The sequence below is a fragment of the Manis javanica genome, chromosome 14 (genome assembly GCF_040802235.1).
Source record: "Manis javanica isolate MJ-LG chromosome 14, MJ_LKY, whole genome shotgun sequence".
NCBI lineage: Eukaryota > Metazoa > Chordata > Mammalia > Pholidota > Manidae > Manis > Manis javanica.
The window spans coordinates 2,105,681-2,126,942 of NC_133169.1; the positions used below are offsets into that span (position 1 = coordinate 2,105,681).

The 21,262-nt window shown below is 37.8% G+C and overlaps 1 protein-coding gene and 1 long non-coding RNA gene across 6 annotated transcripts in view; one reads left to right on the top strand and one right to left on the bottom strand.

Annotated features, from left to right (window-relative positions):
• Positions 1-242: 242 nt before the first annotated feature.
• On the top strand, positions 243-20,252 carry MPC2 (mitochondrial pyruvate carrier 2). Of its 2 annotated transcripts, none has more exons than XM_037023855.2 (5): positions 243-611; positions 9,491-9,531; positions 17,482-17,641; positions 18,141-18,252; positions 20,028-20,252. In XM_037023855.2, the coding sequence occupies exons 1-5, from the start codon at positions 503-505 to the stop codon at positions 20,062-20,064; spliced, it is 459 nt and encodes a 152-aa protein (XP_036879750.2). In that variant the 5' UTR covers positions 243-502; the 3' UTR covers positions 20,065-20,252. The 2 variants fall into 2 exon arrangements, with proteins under 2 accessions (XP_036879750.2, XP_036879751.1); XM_037023856.2 differs by having other exon boundaries at positions 266-611; positions 17,557-17,641.
• The window catches only part of LOC140846247 (uncharacterized), an 88,601-nt gene continuing 67,956 nt past the window's right edge, over positions 618-21,262 (bottom strand). For 3 of the 4 annotated variants that reach the window (XR_012125239.1, XR_012125242.1, XR_012125240.1), the window contains exons 3-4: positions 16,286-16,425; positions 618-5,045 (exon numbers count right to left, since the gene is read on the bottom strand). This is a non-coding gene — a long non-coding RNA (uncharacterized lncRNA). The remainder of the gene's footprint in view (positions 5,046-16,285; positions 16,426-21,262) is intronic. The other variant, XR_012125241.1, reaches the window with a different exon arrangement.

Sequence of the window (21,262 nt, forward strand, 5' to 3'; positions counted from 1 at the left end):
TAGACGGCGCAAGAGGCCCATTTTAACTACGGGCCTCCTTAATCAAAGCGAAGGGGATTACAGCTGCCGCAGCTTCACGTTCCCTTCTCCAACATGGCCTCTAAGGCAGGAAGGAGAAATTGGAGGTTAGCGCCTGGCCCCGCCCACGCCCTTCGGAGGGCCAATCACCGTGGGCAGCTCCGCTGGCGCAAGCGCGCCGCTGGCAGCGCACTGTGTGGACTGGGTGAGGCGATCCTTCGGGCACCTGTTGCCATGACTCCGCCCCCGACCGGGCGGGCCTTGGGCGGGAGGTGGGGCGCAGAGCCTTCGCCCCCTCAAGCCCAGCCTGGGCCCGGCCCCGTGCGGTTGGCCGCGGCAGGCTGCGCCGCGAGAAGGACACCCGTGGGAGAGGAGGACGCACGGCGCTGCGGCGGGGGAAAGTGACGAGCTGCCCTTCGCTGTCTGCCAGGCGCGCGCGCGCAGCCGCCCTCCTCCGGCCGCCCACCGTCGCTCGTTGGCGGAGATGTCAGCCGCCGGCGCCCGCGGCCTGCGGGCCACCTACCACCGGGTCCTCGATAAAGTGGAGCTTATGCTGCCGGAGAAATTGAGGCCGTTGTACAACCACCCGGCAGGTAATGGGCCCAGGACGGCCCCTCCGGCCCTTCCTCCCTCTCCCTGAAGCCGCCCTCAGCGTCCCCGCCGGTCTCTCCCAGGCCCCAGCCTTGGGTCCCCAGTGGTCGCCCCCGGTGGCCCTCGCGGCACCCGCGCCCCCCAGGCCCGCCTCCGACCCCCCACCGGCCTCTGGGTTTGACCTTCTCCACTTCCGCGGTGGCCGCCGGCACCTCTCGCTGCGCCCCTTCCCTCCGGGGCTGGTGGGAGCCCGGCCCGCGCTGGGCAGAGCCTGTGCGGTGGAGGGCACGCGCCCCCGGGGCAGGGCAGCGGGCAGGCAGGGGCCTCGGGGGCGCCCCCCGGCCTCCCGGCCCGGCGTCGCTGCTCGGCGCGTGGGTTTGGTTTAGGTCTCTGCTTGTTTATGAAATCACCGAACACACTCTCCCCGGACCATTTTGTGTGGACCCCGACTTAATTTGGCCCTGCCACGTACTGTAGGTATGACCTTGGGCGAAATCCTAGCTTTTCGTTTCCGTAAAATCGGATCCGTTTGAGATTTAAAGGAAGCATACATGTTGGGTTCTTCATAATGCTCAGTAAGTGTTAGCTGCCTCTTGTCCCATTGGAAAACAATATTCTTGTGGTTGAAAAAAAAAAATTCTTTTAAGAAACCGGAAGATTTCCAGTCCCTCCAACTCTTTGCTTAATATCTAAAATTCTGTTAACTTTTCTATAAAATGGTCAGTAACAATACTTAGTTGGCTGGGAACTGAAACAAAATATATTCTGAGGTCTCTTTCAAGCCTAAAATATAGGAAATGAGAAAATATATTATAAATTGAAGCTTGAAGTGCAACCCCAGAAGTGGTCTTTTTTCCTAAACAGTTAAATCTATCCGTGTAGTTGGTGTCATTAGGAAAGTTGCCTTTTTCCCCACATATCTGATTGTGAAGCAGATCTCTGAAGTCTGAGATGGTTACTACATCTGATTTCCAGTTTGATAATGAAATAAACTGTACCTTGGAATTATACCTTAGTATATTATTTACTGCAGTATGCTACCCATTATAAAATAGATCTTTAAGGAGAGATTTTTATTGATGAAAAAGTTTTATTTGCCTTTTACTTCTTTTAACCTCATTTTTTTGGAGTTGTGCTGTTTTTGGGGGCACAGATTTTCAGGAGAGAGGGTTGAGCAATGCTTCTGTAACCCAGGTTTTGGAGTTAACTGAATTCTTTGGAGTCAACTCTGACCCTATTAAGTTTTGTGTTTGGGTTGTAGGATAAGGGCAGGTTGAGGAGCAATTTTAAACCACTTTAATACAGAACTGGAAGGTAGTCTTATAGTGGTCTTTTCCAAGACCTTGGTTTTAATCACCCATAATCATTGCTTATAATACTTTATTCAACTTTCAGAGGGGAGAGGAGTTAGCTTTCATTTACAGATCGTGCATTTTATCTGGGTATTCTTGGACTGGTTAGGTTATTGTAAACCGTTTTTCAGCTTAGTGGACGGAGCATAGGTTTTGAAGCCAGACAGACCTAGGTTTGAATCTTGGCTGTGTGACTTTGACCTTAAATCCCCCAAGCCTTAGTTTTCTAATCTATAAAGTGGAAATAATAATTACTACCAGTTAAGGATTGTTGTGAAAATTAAACGATATATTGTCTGTAAAACAGGTAGCAGAGTCTTTGCCCTTAACACTCAACAAATGTTAGTTTGCTCTCACCTAATCCTTTAACCAAAATGCAGGAGTACCTGTCACTACAAATTACTTGTTTAAAAAGTTGTAGACATACCAACGTAGAAATGGAGAAGCATGAAAAATAAAATTGTTGATTGATGAGCATTGAATAAAATACAAGGAAACACTGATCATTGTTCCAAGAAGTAGCAGCGTGAATATGCAAGGTTTTTGCGTACTGTTTTACAAAGTAGTATGTTTTTGAATCATCGTTTAAACATTAGATTCACACTGGAGGTTTCTACTGTGATATGCAAGGTGAGGATATTAACAATTGGATATCATACATTGCCTATTCTAAATTTTTGAGATTTAATGTTCTCACTGACATGTCTAGACAGGTTACAAGAATAGTCTTTATACCCATATATATTTGAGTACTGCCTTATCTTATATGTTGTTATTATAATATATATTGCAGTTAGATCTGCTGCTTTCATCATCTGTTTACTTACATATTGTTTCTGGCACATCATGACCTGGCCCTGTGGAGTAAGAACAGAGTTCTAACCAAATGTGTGTCCTAGCAATTCTAATCTCAAGGAATTTCATTCCCCCATCCCCTAGGTAACCCTTGATTAACACAGGTTTGATGTGCAGATCCACTAGCATGTGGGTTTTTTAAAAATAAATACATTGGAAATTTTTTTGGAGATTTGTGACAATCTGGGGAAACAGTTTGTCTTGCTTTATTATAAGAATACAGTATATAATGCATATGACATCCAAAATACGTGTCAGTCAACTGTTTATCAATAGGCTTCTAGTCAATAATAGGCCTCTAGTAGTTAAGTTTATGGGGAGTCAAAGTTATGCATGGGTTTTCGACTTGAGGGGGTCAGCACCCAAACCCAGCATTGTTCAAAGGAACTGTATGTGATCCACACTAACCATCTGTGTAGCTACAGTCTAGGTATTTGTCAAATAACCTTGAAGTCATGCCTACCCAATGTTTACCTAAAAGCCTAGTTAAAAAAATGTATCAGCGGAGGAATGTCATTCCTTTGTATTTATGAGCTCCAAAATGGGCAAACTGGCAAATTGTTGCAAGGGATGCACAAAATAAAACATTGGAATATGAGTTTTCATTGTGTGTGTGTGTGTGTGTACATATATACACACACACATAATATGAAAGTAAAAAAGTAGTTATATATGTATATATACACACAAACACCATAGATATGTTCATACATTTAAGCTATATATAGTTTATGCATATATAAACATGAATATTATGTTCAGTGTATGAATATATAACTAGGGAATGTATGCTCAAGTTTTTTTTTCTGATTGGGGCATGTGTTCAAAAGATGTTGGGAGACCACAGCTCTAAAGAATCTAAAACTATCCTAGAAGGTAGTCAAAAGGTACCAACTTTCAGTTATAAGATAATATAAATAATTTTATATTTCATTTATATTATAAGGTAATAAGAGTAAGTTTGTATTTATATTATGATATATTTTGTATTTTTTAATATAAATAAGTATTATATTTATATTATAAGATAAATAAGTTTGGGGGTGTGTAATATATAACATGGTAACTAGTTAACAATATTTTATACTTGAAATCTCCTTGGAGAGTAAAAGCTCTTAGAAGTATGACAAGGAAAAAGAATGTGTAACAAGGTGGGGTGATGGATGTTAACTTACAGTAGTAATTGTTAGGCTGGAGGAAGGAAAAACAAGGACATACAAACAGAACAGAGATGCCATAGGGGAAGAACAGACCAGACCCCAAGGTCCGTGCCTTATGGAAAGGGGACAGCTCTTCCTGAATTCCATCCTTCTGACGTGCCAACTAAGACCCGGATGTCAGCCTCCTCCCTCTTGGAAGGAAAAAAGTTTCTAGTTGTCTATTATGTTACCTTTAGCCAATCATACCTCTCCACGCCCCCTAGGATAGTTTGCCCACTCCTCCCCCTCCTAACCCCTTATAAGCCCCCACCTCCCTGACCGGGTGTAACTTCCCCGGCCTGTAGTACCCAGGCTGCAGAACATCACCCGGGAGTGGCACTCAAATAAACTACCTGGCCCTTTGTGGCCTCTCTTCACCTGCTTATTTCGGCTAAAATTTATCTTACAGTAATCACTTCACAATATATACATATATCAAATCATTATGTTGTACACTTCAAACTAATACTATATGTCAATTATATCAATAAAACTGGGGAAGAAAATAACAAAAATAAAAACTACCCTTCAGTTAAATCAGCCCAGAAAACAGCTGTTTGACCCATATTATTTTAGCTCACCAGAGCTTTGCTTTCATTGAATTACTTCCTAGGGAGAGAATCATACATACAATAAATGACACACTTCTGGGGTAGAATTTATATAATGTTTCATTAAGAGTAATTCCTCTTAGATAAGATTAGGAAGTAAATTTATGTTATTATTTTGATCAAGTTCATCAGTTCATCAAGGCAGCTAGATTTGTTTGTTTGAAAATGTATGTCTCTTACATATTTGGTCGTGATACTTTTTTGCATAATCTTTCAAATTCTATAAAAGTTTAAACTTTATAAAACATCCGTTTCACTTTGAAAATAAGACAAACCCATAACAAAAGAAAATGACCATTGTATTATTCCCTATATTTTTTTATTATGCTTGAAACTAGTCCATAGTTTTTTTTTAATGTTTGTTTGATATTTCCAAACTGTGGGCATTTGAGACGTTTTCAACTTCCAAGAGTGGACTTCTAAGGAACAAAATGAAAATGTGTTAGTTGTTAGGTGTTAACTCTCTGTCTAAAAGAATGCATTTATATCTAATGAGAACACATTTCCCTCATCTTAAACTCCAAATTAAATTTCTTAAGAGATTTTTATTCAATATATTTTCAGCAGTTCAGAACTTCTACCTAATCCAGTGTTTTCATTCATCATAGTGCATGTTCTCTTTATACTTATGCTTATCTTAATTTTAAGGTATTATAATCACTTCAGGTAGCTAATTAACCCATTTTTTATGCTTGAGAATAGCTGTGTCATTGTGTATAACGGAAACCTGGTTTTCCCAGGTCTATAAAGACAATGTGAATTGTATTCTTAGTGTTTTAGTGATATTTATTTCCAAATGCTTTGTTTTGTCAAAACTTTGTTTTAGAAATGCTGAAGTTAGAATGCTTTCTCATTACCATTTCCCCTATGGCTTGCTTGCTGTTTATAGGAAGATGATTTCTGTACCTAAATTCCTACATGTCTAAATTTATTTGGCATATTTACTCTTAAAATATAAAATGATTAGCTAAGTAAAATCGAAGAGTGAACTGAAATAAGTTTTCTACCCATTGTATGATGATAGGTATTGCTAGTCATTCTCCCTTTTCTTAACAACGAAAAAAACATTACTTATTTGCATTTATAGATGTATGATTATTTGTCACTTGTCACACCCTCTAATATTTCCAAAAAGCTAGAAATTTATAACATTTTGTATATTTCCTGATAATTTTTAGTCAGTGATTAGCAGTTTTTGAACTAGGTTAGGGTTTGTCTTACGAAGTTATTCAGTAACTAAAATATTCATACTGCCTTTGGTCCTGGGTCTACCAACTATCATTTCCTGTTTGAAGGTCTTTGTTTGGTCTGGTTGTAGGGTTGAGGAGCAGTTTATATTTTAAACCTATGACCTAGCTGGGGGCAGTTGAGTAAACAGTTACCAGGCATGCTTCACGGAAAAGCTTGACTATTCATGAACCTTGAAGGATCAACCATTTAAGCTTGTAAATAAACCAGAACCTGGAGACATTGCTCAGGAAACAATTTTTGGGGTGACAGAAGGGGAAGCATCATATGAAATAGGAAGAGAGAAGCCTGTTGAGGAGTTCAAAGCCAGAGAGGAAAACAATGTGCTGACCTTACTGTTGAGTAATGAAGCCACACTTCATGCAGGGATTAAAAAATAAAGTTAGTAACTGAAATTGCATGTGACCCAGAGGCTTTCTGTATGGCAGGAAAATAAACCCGGTGTGATGATAGGACCTCCAGCTAAGTAAAATAACAAGAGAAAATGAGAAGATTGATTTACAGGGTGTTAGTAGGTTATTATATCAGACTATAAGAAGAATTTTCAGGAGCCAAATAGGGGAACACCAGGTCTGTGAGTGGTGTGACCAGTGAGTGAGAGTCTAGTGCATGTATGATGAAAGGGAACCCGATGTTCCTGGAGATACGTAGCGAATTCTGCCTGGAGGATTCCAGCCTCTAACCTCTAGCCAGTGTCATGGCAAATCTGGGTCAGATCTGAAGTGTGAATATCTTTTATTAGCAGCATCTATTCTAGACTATTCACAAATTCAGTTCACAGTTCTGTTCACAAATATTTACTTAGTCAAGGAAAACTAAGAAATAGGCCTTGTCTAGTGAAAATGACAGATGCATAAATAGATCATTTTAATTGTTCAGTACAGAAAGAAACAAGAATATACAGGCTGCTTTGGGAGTTCAGAGAAGGAGCATTTAATACAACCTGGAGATGTCAAAGAGGGCTTCCTGAGGAGATGAAATTTAAGAAGAGTTTTTGAAGAATATTAGAAGTTAGCCAGAAAGGCAGAATGTTGGGTTGGGACAGCATAAACTAAGCTTTGGAGCCATAAACCAGCATGAAGCAGTTTGCCTGGCTTGCCAGTCCAACAGGCCAGGGTTTCTTAACCTGGTGCTGTTGACGTGTTGGGGGCTGGCTGCTGGCAGCTGGCGCCGGCCTGAGCACCACAGGTGTGTATGACACGCCAGGCTCTGCCAGTAGGTGGCGGCATGTGGATATGCACACATATGTATGTATACACATTTACATAGTAGGGTTAGAGTTTAAACTCCAGTTGTACTGCTTCCGACTTTTGGCTAACTCATCTTTTTATTCAACATCAGTTAGGAGGCAGATTGATATGCTACCTAGTAAGTATGAATACTATTTAACTACGAGCCTCAAAGAAGTCTTACTTTTGATAGCTATGTAGGTACACAACTGTATATAAAATACACTGTGATAGAGTTTTTAAATTCCACTGTACTAAATCACAGTGAATTAATGAATTTAGCTGTAAGAACAACATGGATTAATTTGAAAGGGGTAAAAAAAATACCAAGGATAATGTTAAATCATGGGAGAATAGTCCAAAATGTGTAACACTGCCATCATTTAATAATGCTAAAGGCAAGCAGTTTACACTGTATGTGGGACACTTTTCTGGGACCAGTTAAGAAGAAGTTACCGAGAGGGGTGATGCATTTTTACATTTTTCAAATTTCTTTCCATAATGTTAAAATTAGCCAACTACTTTTGATAGTAATTCAGCCAAAATGCACGCAAAAAAAGAGTTCAAATATTTTCACTTTGGGATGATGATATTACTAGTGTAGCTTTGATGAAAGCACTTTAGAATTAAGTTCTCCTAAAATGTTTTTATATGGCTTCCAGATAATGACTTTACTTAAACGGCCCTCCTGAGCTCAGGTCATTAAAGCCAACGCTGTATTTTGTATTTTATTTGCTAACACATTCACAGTGCCGGATACAATGTAAAGCATGAAGTAATGATTATGGGTAAGTCAGTGAATGGGCTTGTCTAAAACAAATTAAACCCAGGACTACAAGTGGGTCTGTTTAATTTAGTGTGGTACTTTTTCACCTTTACTACCTTTCTTTTGTTTTGATTCTAAATAATAGGCGTAAGTCAGTTTTATCTCTTAAATGGTATTTATGCATATATAAATAGAAATACTCATTATTAATGATAGTCAATATTCACCTATTGGGAGGAAATGGGTAAATGCATCTTTACCTGCTGGTGCTGTTGAGCTATATTAACTGGAAGTAAATGAAATAAAATGTGTTATCCTTGGGTGATGATGCCATTTTAGATGGGACTTTTGTGACCTCAAAAAAATTTTATTTATTCTTGTAAAGCAGAATATTAAGACAGCAATAAAAGTCACAAATTTTAGAATTCGTGAATTTTAAAAATGTAATCTATTTAAAGAAAATAATTTAATAATTACATAATATATAATTAGATAATATAAATACAATAAAAAAATTATAAACAATTTAATTGAAACAATATTTTAAAATTTTGAATTTGCTTATAAGTCACTGTTGAATTATATCAAGTTGCTTAATTTGTGTGTTAAGAAATAAATGTATTTTGTTGATTCAGTGTGTGAAAGCGTATGTACCATATTAACTGCTTTGATATGTATTACATTTAGCATGCTTAGATACATTTTAAATTTCCATGGGCAAATTCTGTTTCTTTCCTGTCACTGTGTCCTCATGCAGGTTAAAAGAGATGTACAATTTGGAAGTTAAAAATGAGCAGTTAAAGGGCACTAGTTTAAGAGTTAGAAGACTTCAATTCCAGGTATAGCTCTGCTGCTTAGTGGCTGCAGGACTTGAGCAGGTCACAGAACTTCTGAGCCTCATTGCTAAAATGAAGGATTTGGATTAATGATCTCTGAGTGTCCTCCCAGCTCTGTAACATCCTGCTTCTCAAATCCTAGGTTATCTAAGAAACCAGAATTGTTTTCAGTACTACAAACATTTATTTAACATTTATTTAACCCAGGCAGATAGGTACCAGGAAAATGAAAATCGGGACCCTGCTGTTAAGCAACTTACAGACCTGTCTTTCCCCTCTCATGTGAATTTTAAAATTAGCTTCATTAATTTTTTACTGGAATATACAGAATTTTTACAATCACTTTTACTAGAATACATATGGCAACATGTTGTTTATAATAGTGAATATTAATAGAGTTAGTGAATATATAAATGTCTATGGGGCTTGTATCACAAAATACCCATTATTTGAAATTTCCCTGATTTGAAAATGATCCCTAAGTAAACTAACATTGAGTTCCATGTTCAAGGCAAAGCATTGGGAATGCTTTCCAAAACCATCCCCATTATACTTCATCTAATTTTTAACAGATCACAAAAATACAAATGATTAACAAGCAGATTGGAGAATTAATACTGTGGTGACTTTATAAATGTTAAGTGAAATATAAAGTGCAGAATGCATAGGAAAAATGATTAGAAATAGATTGATGTATCTTTGGTTTTTTGAAATGTGATGGCTGTTAAAAAGACATGTATAAAATAGTTGGTTTATTCCTAAATTTTTCTTTCTTTTTTTTTCAGGTCCCAGGACAGTTTTTTTCTGGGCTCCAATTATGAAATGGGTAAGTCTTGAGTCTGTAGAAGCTACTAAAAAAAAAAACTGTTTAAAAGGAGCTTATTAATTTGAAGTAACTTGTATAGAAGGATGTACTTCTAAATGTACATGGTATGCCTTAAAATTACTTCATATAAATACTCTCAGATGTACCATTTTTGTAGCATAAAGCTAGATAAGAGGATTTTTGAGAACATACTTGTTAAAAAGCTTATCTTTGTGAGCCTTAGGAACATAAAAATTGAGTATAAAGTTATAAGACTAAAGCATAAAATTAGTTAGAACCCCCCAAATTAACTTTTATTACTAATTTATAATGAGACCTGAAGATAATAGCATGAAGATAGAGGTGAGGAAAGTTAATCTCAGAAAGTAGAAGGATTTATCCAGGGGTGTGTATTCGTATTTGGTAGGTGATAATCTAGGGATTCTGGGTCCAAGACCAGCATTTTTACCTTATGCCAGGCTCCCATTCACAAAGTTCTTTCACTGAAGAGTTGTGTTGGCTGTTCCTAGCAAATCATTGATTTTATGTTGAAAGGGCCAGTTTGAGCCAATAGCGGTGCTTCTCAGAGTTACTCATCATTCTCAGCATTGTTATTACCCCAAACTTGTTAGGAATGCAGATTTTCGGGTCCCATCCCAGATATACTAAATCTGAAAACTTGGGATGGAGCCCAGTAATACGTGTTTTAATAAGCCCTCTGGTGATTCTGATGCATTCTAAACTTTAAGGACTTCTGGTCTCAATATCCACGATATTATCTGTGTTCACATAGATGGCAAAAATTCTCAGCAAAGTATTAGCAAACCAAATCCAAAAGGACATCAAGAAGGTCATCCATCATGACCAAGTGGGATTTATTCCAGGGATGCAAGGATGGTACAGTATTCGTAAACCATCAGTATCATACACAACATTAAAAAAAAAGATTAATATAAACCACATTATCATCTAATACATGCTGAAAAAGCATTTGACAAAATCCAACATCCATTCATGATAAAAACTCTCAACAGAATGGGCATAGAGGGTACATACCTCAACATAATAAAGGCCATGTACGACAAACCCACAGCCAACATCATACTTAACAACAAAAAGCTGAAAGCTTTTCCTCTAAGATGGGGAACAAGACAAGGATGTCCACTCTCACCACTTTTATTCAACATAGTACTGGAGGTCCTCGCCATGGCAACCAGACAACACAGAGATAAAAGGTATCCAAATTGGTAAGGAAGAAGTTAAACTCTCACTATTTGCAGTTTACATAGAAAACCCTAAAGACTCCACCAAAAAACTACTAAAACTAATAACTGAATTCAGAAAAGTTACAGGATACAAAATTAATACACAGAAATCTGTTGGGTTCCTATAAACTAACTAGCAGAAAGAGAAATCAGGAAAACAACTCCCATTTTTAATTGCATCGAAAAGAGTAAAATACCTAGGAATAAATCTAACCAAGGAGGTGAAAGACTCTACTCTGGAAACTACAATCAGATACTCATGAAACAAATTAAAGAATACACCAAAAAATGGAAATCTATCCCATGCTCATTGACAGGAAGAACTAATATTGTCAAAATGGTCATCCTGTCCAAATAGTTTACAGATTCAATGCAATCCCTATCAAAATACCAAAAGCATTCTTCAGTAAAGTAGAACAAATAGTTCTAAAATTCATATGGAACCACAAAAGACCCCAAATAGCCAAAGCAATCCTGAGAAGGAAGAATAAAGCTGGGGGGACATCATGCTCCCTGACTTCAAGCTCTGCTACAAAGCTACAGTAATCAAAACCATTTGGTACTGGCACAAGAACTGACCCATAGATCAATAAATGGAACAGAACAGAGAGTACAAATATAAAACCACACATACATAGTCAATATATGATATAGGAGCCATGACTATACATTGGGAAAAAGAAGCCTCAGAAACAACTGGTGTTGCAAAACTGGACAGCTACACAAAAGAATGAAACTGGAGTATTGTCTAATTCCATATACAAAAGTAAACTCAAAATGGATCAAAGACCTGAATGTACATCATGAAACCATAAAACTCATAGAAAACATAGACAAAAATCTCTTGAATATAAAGAAACATGAGCAACTTTTTCCTGAACACATCTCTTTGGGCAAGGAAAACAAAATAAAAAAAGAACAAGTGGGACTACATCAAGCTTCTGTACCGCAAAGGACACCATCCACAGAATAAAAAGGCACCCTATAGTATGAGGGAATATATTCATAAGCAATTCATCTGATAAAGGGTTGACATCCAAAATATATAAAGAACTCATATGCCTCAACACCCAAAAAACAAATGACCTGATCAAAAAATGGGCAGAGGACCTGAGCAGACACTTGTCCAGAGAAGAAATACAGATGGCCAACAGGCACATGAAAAGATGCTCCACATCACTAATCATCAGGGAAATGCAAATTAAAACCAAAAAGATATCACCTCACACCAGTTAGGATGGCCAACATCCAAAAGACAAGAAATAACTAATGTTGGTGAGGATGTGGAGAAAAGGAAACCCTCCTACACTGTTTATTGGGACTGCAAATTGGTGCTAGTGCTGTGGAAAGCAGTATGGAGGTTCCTCAAAAAACTAAAAATAGAAATACCATTTGACCCAGTAATTCCACTCCCAGGAATTGACCTGAAGAAAACAAAATCCCTGATTTGAAAAGATATATGCACCCCTATGTTTATCGCCATGCCGTCTGCAGTAGCCAAGATATGGAAGCAACCTGAGTATCCATGGATAAAGAGATGGTACATATACACAATGGAATATTATTCAGCCATAAAAAGAAAAGAAATCCTCCCATTTGCAACAACATGGATGGATCTAGAGAGTATATGTTCAGTGAAATAAGCCAGGCAGAGAAAGACAAATACTGTATGATTTCACTTATTTGTGGAATATAAAAACAAAGCAAAACAGAAGGAACAAAACAGCATTAGACTCATAGACACTGAGAAGTGACTAGTGGTTACCAAGGGGGAGAGAAGTGGATGGGGACAGGAGGAGAGGAACAATTGAACCACTGTGATGTACATTTGATAAAATTAAAAAACTACTGGTCTCCATGGTAGTCTGCTTTTTTTAATTGCAGTAAAATACACATAGAATTTCTCGCCTTAATTTACTGCTTTTTATAGTGTTAAGTACATTCACATCATTGTGCAGCCAATCTCCAGCACTCTTTATCTTACAAAACTAAAGCTCTGTGTAATCAGCAGCTCTCTCCTCATCCTCTCCTCTACCCCAGCACCCCACTATTCTGCTTTCTGGCTCCATAAATTTGACTTCAGGGATCACTAATTAGAATCAGACAGTATTTCTTCTTGTGCTTGACTTCGCTTAACACAATGACCTTTAAAAAGTTCATGCGTGTCGTATGTATTTCTTTCCTCTTTAAGTCTCATTGATATTCTGTTGTATATACAAACCACAATTTATTCATCCATCCATCTGCTGGTGGACGCCTGGGCTGCTTCTGCCCTTTGGCTGTAGAGAACAGTGCTGCGCAGGTGCCCATCCCACTCCCTGCCTTCAGTTCTGGATCATGTGGTAATTCTGTATTATTTTGAGGAACCACCATAGCTGTTCCACAGGATGCACTATTTTATATTCCCACCAGCAGTTCACAAGGGTTCCAACTTCTCCCTGTGCTCTTCAACCTTGAGACTTTCACTGCTGTCTAATAATGGCCGTCCTAATGGGTGTGAAGTGGTGTCTCATTAGGGCTTTGATTGGCATTTCTCCAATTTGGTCAGTTATGCTGAGCATCTTTTCATGTGTTTATGACCATTTGTATATCTTTGAAGAAATGTCTATTATTAAAGCCCTTTGCCCATCTTTTTAATCAAGTTATTTTCTGTTGTGGAGTTGTAGTCTATTTTTAACTATCTTAAATGTACTATTTTAAGTTGTTAGAACAATTCAGAAATTCAGTTGTAAATATAAGTAATTGAGAATGTTAGAGCTGGAATTGGCTGGCCCTCAATTTTACAGCCTTAGGTGAGTTATGTCTCTGCCAGTTGGCCTAAACTATAAAATGACAAGATTAGGATAGATTAGTGGTTAGGAACAGAGCAGTTCTTTACTGTATTTATATGTTGAGAAAAGGTTCCATCAAGTAAAAAAAGTTTTAATATATCATCTTTAATGGTTCTGCTCTAAACATTGAATAGTGTGATGTGCAAAAAAAAAAAATACTATTTAAGGTATATTACTATTTCCCTTCTCTTCCTACCAACACTGAAAATTATATAGTTATTATATACCTATATGGTACAGTTGATTGCTGAAGTATTGTTTCTAGCACCATTATTAAAAGAGTAAGAATGATTTAATTCATATGTAATAAATTTGGGGTCCCCTTTGACCTCAAATTTGCCACAGTTTGGAGGTTTATTGATTTTATCCTAGGTTTTGTATTTTGAAACATCAGTGCTTTTGAAACATTGACAGTATTATATACTTATAAGTGCATTCTTGATTGTCTCCTTTAAAAACATCTATTTTAAGTTCATGTTGAAGCCATACATAGTCTCCTGATAACAGCACAGCCATAGAAACTTCCCTGTTTTTATTCTCGGTAGGGAGACTTCTTTGACTAAATTTTTTTAATGTATGTATTACTGTGTCTTCTTACCCCAGAGGATTTGATAATAGATGGTAGTCTATACATGACACATAACAATTACTGCTGCCAGTCATAAATGTTCTAGATTAACAATATTTAACTGTACTTCAGACATTTATGGTGGAGTCTGGTCACTTCTTGAAGCCAAATAATTAATCATAAAGATCAAACTAATCCTAAAAAACAATATTTATAAATACTTATATACCTTAAATATTTTATTTTAGCTTAGAGAATATAATATATTCTCCTCATTTGCCAATCATCTACTGTAAGGCCAAAGCTTTCAATTGTACATATATCCACTGATTTTGAATCCCACATCTTTCTTGGATGAATCACACCATATAGTGCATCCTATATAATTTTGTTTAGTTTTCTTTAAAGCAGAGCAAGTTCATAGACACTTTCATAAAAGTTTGAGAACAGAAACTGCTGGATTTTATGGTTTCCTGCACCCCAATATTTTTATATCTGTCTCAGTCACCCCTAACTTGACAGCAGTTTTTAACAACTTGCCTTTATTCATCTTTCCCAAGCAGTCACTTTAATTTTCATAGAAATAACAACTCTCTTTTTGTAGTTAATTAAATTATGTAAATTACATTTGAGGACAAACACAGTGACTTGACAAAAACACAACTCAGCTGGTGGGAACAAAAATGCATTAGGGTGATACAGAATTAACAGACCACTAGCCACAAGTATTCCACATGCCATGGGCATATGTTAGCCTGTTTACAGAAGGAATGGAGGTCACTGGCTCACCTGGGGAAAGTATGTGAAGGTCAGTTAGGAGAGCATCCTTTATTTTTGTTCATAGTCTTTGCACAGACTGGGTTACCTTAACTCTGAAACAACATACTGTTTAATGTAGCTAATTTTTCTATTTTCTCCTTAGGAATGAGTCAGACTATTTTGGGATTATCCAATGCAGATTTTTAAAACCTATTTGCTTTCCAGCTAGAACTACTTCTGTAGATTAATTCACAGTTTAAAATCTTCAGGGCTTTGCCATCTAAAGCATTTTGGAATTTGGAATATTCTTTAGTAGTACTTCATTTCTTTGATACTCCTCTACAAATGTCAGATTTCCAGAAAGAAATGAAGGGAAAAAAATGTTTTATACTATCTGAGGACTATTTACCCCACTCAGTGGAGGTAATTAGGTGCCAGAATCACAAACTTGGGCTTCAGACATTTAAAAAACATTTTTTAATTGATGGAGACAATGGGAGCTAACTTGAGTCGCCTAAGATGCCAAACTGTCTGTACTGGGTTGTCTAACACATTATCTTATACTTAATCTTCAACAGAAAAAAATCTGAGAAGCAAAGATTATCACCATTTTCCAGATAAGGGCAATTGAGTTTCCAAGAATAAGGTGGCTGAATATACTGTCTTTAGTTGAGGGGCAGAGTCAGGATTTTAACCCCCAGGCCTATTGACTCCAAAGCCTATGCTCTCAAACACTTATGTGTGTGCCTTTAACATAGCCACTGCGGATCTATCTATAATTGGTACTGTTTTTTGTGTGTTAATGTTTTACACAGTCTCATGGTACACTCTAAGCAGTCTCTGAATCTACAGTTCTATTACTTGGACAAAGGTGAAAAGAAATACAGACCTTTGGCCTCTATCCTGAGGCTAGGAATGCAGGCAAGGATATAGAAACCATTATTCCTTTATCTCTGCTGCTCTAAAGATGTAAGCTACTATTATTTTTGTTAATAATATTTTACAGGCACTGTACTAAATACTCTCAAAGAAAATTATCTCATTTAATCATACATCACTTTTGCAAAGGATCTGTTAATATTCTCATTTTATACATGAGGAATTTAAGACTAGTGTTTTGTAACTTAACCAAAGTCACACAGCTAGTAAGTAACAGAGATTAGATTCACAATGAGATTTTTTTAAGATAATTTACATGAGATTAGAGGGATGTAGAAATAGGAAAGGAGCTCAAGACCCCTGTGGGAGGGAACAATTACTAACATGTCTGAGAAAAATTAAGTGTGGACTGCGAGTATAAACAAAATAGAGGCCACTGACTTCTTCCAAAAGAGAATGCTAGAATAGCCTACCTTCTTTACAGATCTGTTCAAGCCACAATGTAATATGTGGACCCAGGAGAATAGTAGAAGTCAGTCCTTTCTTCCCTATACAATGGCAGTATTCCACCTGCAGAAGTAAAACAATATGAAACAGGAAAACATGTTGGGACCTGGAAGAAGAACATAAGGAGGGCTGATTTGGAAGCGTTTGGGAAGGAAATCCCAGGAATGCGGGTAAAAATTAAGGAGGAAAGTAATGTTGGCCATGGTTACCTCTGATTATACTCCGATATCTAAACATTCCCCTTTGTAAAACAGAATCACTGCCTTTGAACTGTTGGCTTTATTAGTTTAAAATCATTTGGATCTGGGTTAAATTTGTGTATAAATTCACAGGTATATGTGTTTTTTATTTAGGAGCAAAACCCTTTGCTGATTTTTATTTTCCAGGCAAGAGCATCTTTTAGAAACTCAGTAAAACCTGAAAATAAGTTCCTAAAAACGTTGTCTAATGACATATTTAGGATTTGATTTAGAGCACCTGAAGGGAAAAAGAGAAAGGGGGGAGGGGAGGTGGGGCGTGTGTGGCAGCCCCAGCGAGTAGCCAACTCTCGGGGAGGGTAAGTAGGGGTTCTTGGGTAATTTCTCTCATTCTGTGTAGGTTTGAATTTTTCATTTTATTAAAAATCATTTTATTATACATTCTAATCTCTGCAGTAGAGTAGCATGACTAATAATCTAGTGAAGACTTGTTACTAAACTTTCTGGGAGATGCCATCGGCAGGGAATGAGTGGCATGATTGCAAAAGACAGCGTTAAAAACACAGCCCTGAAGAAATGACCATGTACACTTGGACATTAAAGAAAATTTCCTAACCAAGAAACCAAATTAGAACTTTTCTGATACGTCCACTTTTTAAAAAGAGTAACATTGACAAAAATATTACTGACAAATTAACTTAAATAGCTTTCAGGCATCCACACCAGTGGTTCCAAACATGTACAAAGAATGTGAATATATAAATTTGTAAGTGAAGTAGCATTTGTAGAATACACACGCACACACACAACTGATTTTCAAACACACAAGGCTGCCTAATCTGGTTAACAAAATATAAATTAATTCAGAGAGCATTCACGAATTTGTTGTAGCTTTTTGTGATGACATATACTTTCTTGGTGGTGGATACTAAAATTACAGCTACTATTATGGAACTCTGAAACAGTTTGTGTTTTATTTAGAGCTAAGAATCATTACTCATGAGGCTCCTTCCTTTCTGTGTGTGACTCTGCGTTTCCAGGGGTTGGTGTGTGCTGGCTTGGCGGATATGGCCAGACCTGCGGAAAAGCTCAGCACGGCTCAGTCTGCTGTGTTAATGGCTACAGGTAAAATAAATGAGTATCTTCCGTGTTCCGTATAGGACATGGAGTGTTCTTGTTTTGTCTTAACATCAGTTTATTTGATAGTTTGATGTTCTAAATACATGCACATGCACTCACACACAAAGGCATTAACAGTGTTACCTCTCGGGTGGTGTTAGGTTATAAATGGAGGAGTCAGAGGAGGCTGACTGTGAATAAGTATCTGAGTGGATTTTTGTTTTCCAAGTTTTGCCACGAACATATTTTTATACGTAGGAAAAAAAGTTGCAGTTAATATTCATTTGCCCTATAACAATTTCCATTTGAAGTAAGAACTGGGTGTTGTGTGTAACACTGAATTACAGTGAGTTTATCAAAGACCCAGTATAGCATTTCTTTGTCCTTTTTCCCACATTATGTTGTCATAGTCTTATTTATAGTTACTTTACCCTAATAGTAAATGTTGAGGTAAGATACTGCAGCAGTACCTGCGTTCTTTTTTAAAAAGAGTTTGTTTCAACAGGGTTTATTTGGTCAAGATACTCGCTTGTAATTATTCCCAAAAACTGGAGTCTGTTTGCTGTTAATTTCTTCGTCGGGGCAGCAGGAGCCTCTCAGCTCTTCCGTATTTGGAGGTAAGCCTTCCTAAGGTCTTGAAAGGCCGTCTCAGAAGCCTCCCAGGTGGCAGTACTTCACAGATCATGCTAAGGTAGGATGTCACTGAAATAGAAATTCAGTATTTCTAGAAAAGTCGGGGGGTTTTTGTTAAAGTGTTAAGCAGTATGTTACCTAGGTTTTAAATCTAACTGTATTATGTAGGTCGATAGCCCTTCTATAGAATCTCTTCTGTTAACAAAATGATACCATTTATGATAGATCAAGCAACTTTCTGCATGGGCCTTTTGTCACTCACTGTCAATCACACATAGTAAGCGGGACTTAGCTGTATAGTCGTGTAGTATTGGAAATGATATCTAGAGTGGCGCTGCTGGTTTCGTTGGGAAGTGTTCCCTGAGCCCTGGAGATTGTCACGCTATTTACTCAGCTAACGTGACTTGTCAGTGACCAGTTAACACTGCAATGAGCTCATCTTAGGTGAAGGCCTGGCTTTGTTTGAGCCATAGAACCGTCCCTAAATTACAAAGCAATGTCATGAATAATAGCTTTCTTTGGCTAAAAATGTTGAATGATCTCAGTGAAGAAACAGAAAATATCGACTTACAATTTCCCTTCCTTTCAGAAGGTGTCCTGTTTGGCAGAGTATAATACACTTTAATTTCATTCATCTTTGTCATCCTTAGCTTTTATAGTAGTTTTATAATTCAGTCCATTATCAGCACATAACGGATGGATGGATGAATAAATAGCTCATTCTGCAGTATGCCTGGCACCCATTTTTAGGGCTTACTTACATCAATATAAACTTCAATTTGTACAGCGTTTATTCTCAGGCTATTTTTTCATACACCATTTTGTTTTAACTGTACATGAGCTCATGATAGTAGAGCTGAGCACAAGAAGGAAATTATTCCATGAAGCTACCTTATCTCCTAGGTTTTTCAAAATGTTCTGATTTCAGATACTCAACAGTGTTTTCCTAAGTTCTCTAGAGAGCCCAGCATTCATATTTCCAACTGGCTCTCCCAGTCTGCTATGTAACTGAGGTTCCAGAAATCCTTTTGTCAAACTGTACGTGAATTTCTGATCTCAGAATTAATACATCTTAATGGAATCAGGACCTTTTGGGAAGTCTGGGAGGTGGGGCAGGCTTCATGGAGTAACGTCGTCTTGTGCTTGCCTCTCCTCCAGTCTGCTGTGAGCTGGGGGGACAGTACGTGAAGCCCAGGGTGCAGTGGACAGGAAGGACTCTGGCTTTGCAGCTAATTCACCTTTGGGTTAATGAGAGTTGAAGGAGAGCTCTTAGCTTAAGTAAACGCATGTGCTTACAGCCTGCTAGCCTCGTAGCCTGCATTGTGGTGGTATGTTTTACTTTAGTGATTTGACAGGCTCCCATTCTCAACTGATTTTATTCTCAGGACAGATGCTTTGTGAGTGTAAAATAAAAAGTTCTAGATGACCACATTTTGCTAAATTATATACATACCTTCATGTTTGGCATACTCTTATATAGTTCAAGAATGAAATGCTCATTACAGTAATACTTTTGTACATGAAGCTGTATGTCAGTTAAGTTGTTAAAACTTTAGGCAGTTGGAAGCCAAAATTGAAGTCCTTGGGTCACTTTCCCTTCTGCCTCTTTCTAACTACAAGCCCCTGGGAAGATTGTATTTGCAAATATATAGCCTCTCCACAAGTGAGAAAGAAGAGATGGAATGTGCTTTCCCTTCCCTCCTCATCATAAATGTATCTATTGAATTCTTGATTATTTGTCTTTCTGTTTCCTTTATAGATACAACCAAGAGCTAAAGGCTAAAGCCAACGAGTAAGAGTGCTGACCACCAAACAAACAGTCTAGTGTTCACAGCCACTGGGACCTAGTTTGATTTATTATTTGATTATGATAAGGTGATACTAACAGCTAAAGCTTGGAAGGCGTATGAGAAATCTAACTGTACCTGAGGAGCTGGTATTTGATTCAATAGAAATAAAGCAAACTTTTAATAATGTCTCTTTACATATGACTGAAGGAACTTATCTATGGACAGTCACATTTTTCTACTGTTTGCCCCTAATAAATCACCCCTGCTTATAGGTACGCCAGCCTCCTCTGCTCTAGTCACTGTGGCATGTGCAGAGTGCATGCTGGAGCCACAGGACGGCGGTGACGGCGAGCCGGGGAGGGGGACACGGGCAATGGGGTGGCTAAAAATGACTTCAGACTATTATAAAATATTTTAACCTGAAATGAAAACTCTTGAGGTTTTTTTGTTTTTGTTAATTGCTTATTGTGTGAGATTATTTTATAGTTACTGAGTAATAAAGGATTTTTTAAGTCTTTGAATAACATTCAGTAACTGATAATATAGCAGGAGATATTCTACTCAGACCTGAATTTGAATCCCCGCTCTGTGGTTTATAATCTATGACTTTGGGCAAGTTAAGAAAGCGTCTAGCAGAGTGGGATATGGGTTGGCTTTCTGTAAATATTTGTGACCTTTTTTCCCGTTGTAAGGAGAGGCTGGGCTTAGATGACTCCCTACTCGAAGTAGTCAATAGTCTCTGATTTCAGCTCCAACTTGGAGCGCTCTGCTTTCTTCTGAAATGCTGTGCACACCAGCCCTGCTTAGAATTGTAGCCAGAAGAGTCCACAAGGCAAGTCCTTTCTAAATGTGAAGAAGCAATGACAAAAGAACTTCTGAATAATATACTATAACTGATCAAAATCTGCCATTAGCAGTTGAAAACCTTGTGCTTTTATCATTTATCTCTTCACCCATAATCCATCTTTGAGAAGAAAAGATGAGAGAATTTGACATAAGCCAGTGAAGAAGCCCTGAAAAGTCAAATTATTATGCTTATTTTCTAAGTCACAGTTAAATTAGTTTGGCATGTGTGGGCACATGTGTGTTTGTGTGCATTTCCTAGGTTAAGCATTTAGGAAAGACATGAAATATGACAGCCACAAAAAGCTTATCACAATGTTCCTACTGAATTGGTGTGTCACTTCTCAGTTAAGCCGCCTCT

What these genes read in the sequence shown, in the direction of transcription:
- MPC2 (XM_037023855.2), top strand. Translation starts at nt 503, where the DNA reads ATGTCAGCCGCCGGCGCCCGCGGCCTGCGGGCCACCTACCACCGGGTC. An exon ending in GTTGTACAACCACCCGGCAG is followed by an intron (nt 612 to 9,490) that starts GTAATGGGCCCA and finishes TTTTTTTTTCAG; the next exon opens with GTCCCAGGACAGTTTTTTTC. An exon ending in GGGCTCCAATTATGAAATGG is followed by an intron (nt 9,532 to 17,481) that starts GTAAGTCTTGAG and finishes ACTCTGAAACAG; the next exon opens with TTTGTGTTTTATTTAGAGCT.